This window comes from Plasmodium vivax, genomic scaffold, assembly GCF_000002415.2.
Source record: "Plasmodium vivax scf_6896 genomic scaffold, whole genome shotgun sequence".
Taxonomy (NCBI): Eukaryota; Apicomplexa; class Aconoidasida; order Haemosporida; family Plasmodiidae; genus Plasmodium; species Plasmodium vivax.
In genome coordinates this window covers 1-915 of record NW_001850081.1, presented here as the reverse complement: position 1 = coordinate 915, position 915 = coordinate 1, and the positions used below count along the sequence as shown (strand labels likewise).

Genomic DNA, 915 nt, shown 5'->3' with positions numbered 1-915 from the left:
CTTTGGTATTCTCTAACGAAATTAATTCCCTCAGTTCTGCATTGGTAAAGGATGACTGCCAGAATCCCCTGCGCCCAACAATGTAAATGTGTTTAATTTTGTGTTGCTTCATCACCTTCAGGTAGTCACTGCTGATGTCTGTTTTGCTTAAATGGTTGGGGGATTTTACCAATATGCGTGCTATGTCAAGAGATACATTCCCATTCCCTATGATGATGCAGGTGGTGAAATTTTCGAACGATTTTAGGTAATTCTCCACTGCTCTGCATCGCACGTCGTTGTACATGTTGTTGTAAAAGTAGATGAGGTCCCTCGCATGGAAAAGGCCGTTCTGCTTTCGGGGATTTGTTTCTCCCCCGCTAACCGCTTTATCCTCATCCTGCTGCCCAATGGGAATCGACACTTCAGACGCTCCGCAACAAAAAATGACACAGTTGTAGTGGCGTCGAAGTTCTTCCATTTTTAAGTCCACCCCTACATGCACATTTCCAAAAAATCTGTAATTGGGGCTTGAAAAAACGAGGTCAAACGTTCTGTAGGTATTCTTCACATGAATGTGGTCGGGGGTCACTCCATATCTGATGAGACCATACGGGTTGGGTAGCTTCTCAAAAATGTCAACTTTAACTCTTTCATGTTTTAGCAAATGCTTGCAGCAGTAGAGCGCCGACGGGCCTGCTCCAATGATTCCCACCTTAAACGGTTTGGCTTCATTGGTGAGGAAGCACTTTCCCGTGAAGGGGAGTTTCCCCCCGAGGTGCCACCCTCTTGCTCTCGTGCGCTGTGCAGGGCTGCAGAGGAAGTTGCGCCAATTCATGGTGAAGGGTACTGGATCCGAGCTCGGTACCAAGCTTAACTAGCCAGCTTGGGTCTCCCTATAGTGAGTCGTATTAATTTCGATAAGCCAGTAAGCAG

General features: G+C 46.7%; 1 protein-coding gene across 1 annotated transcript; it reads right to left on the bottom strand.

The window, feature by feature from the left end:
- Positions 1-817, bottom strand: PVX_192290 (adrenodoxin reductase, putative; the record flags this gene model as incomplete). The annotated part of the gene is made up of 1 exon (XM_001612295.1): positions 1-817. A coding segment is annotated over one exon (817 nt), but the record flags the coding sequence as incomplete, so codon positions are not given.
- Between the last annotated feature and the right edge of the window lie 98 nt (positions 818-915).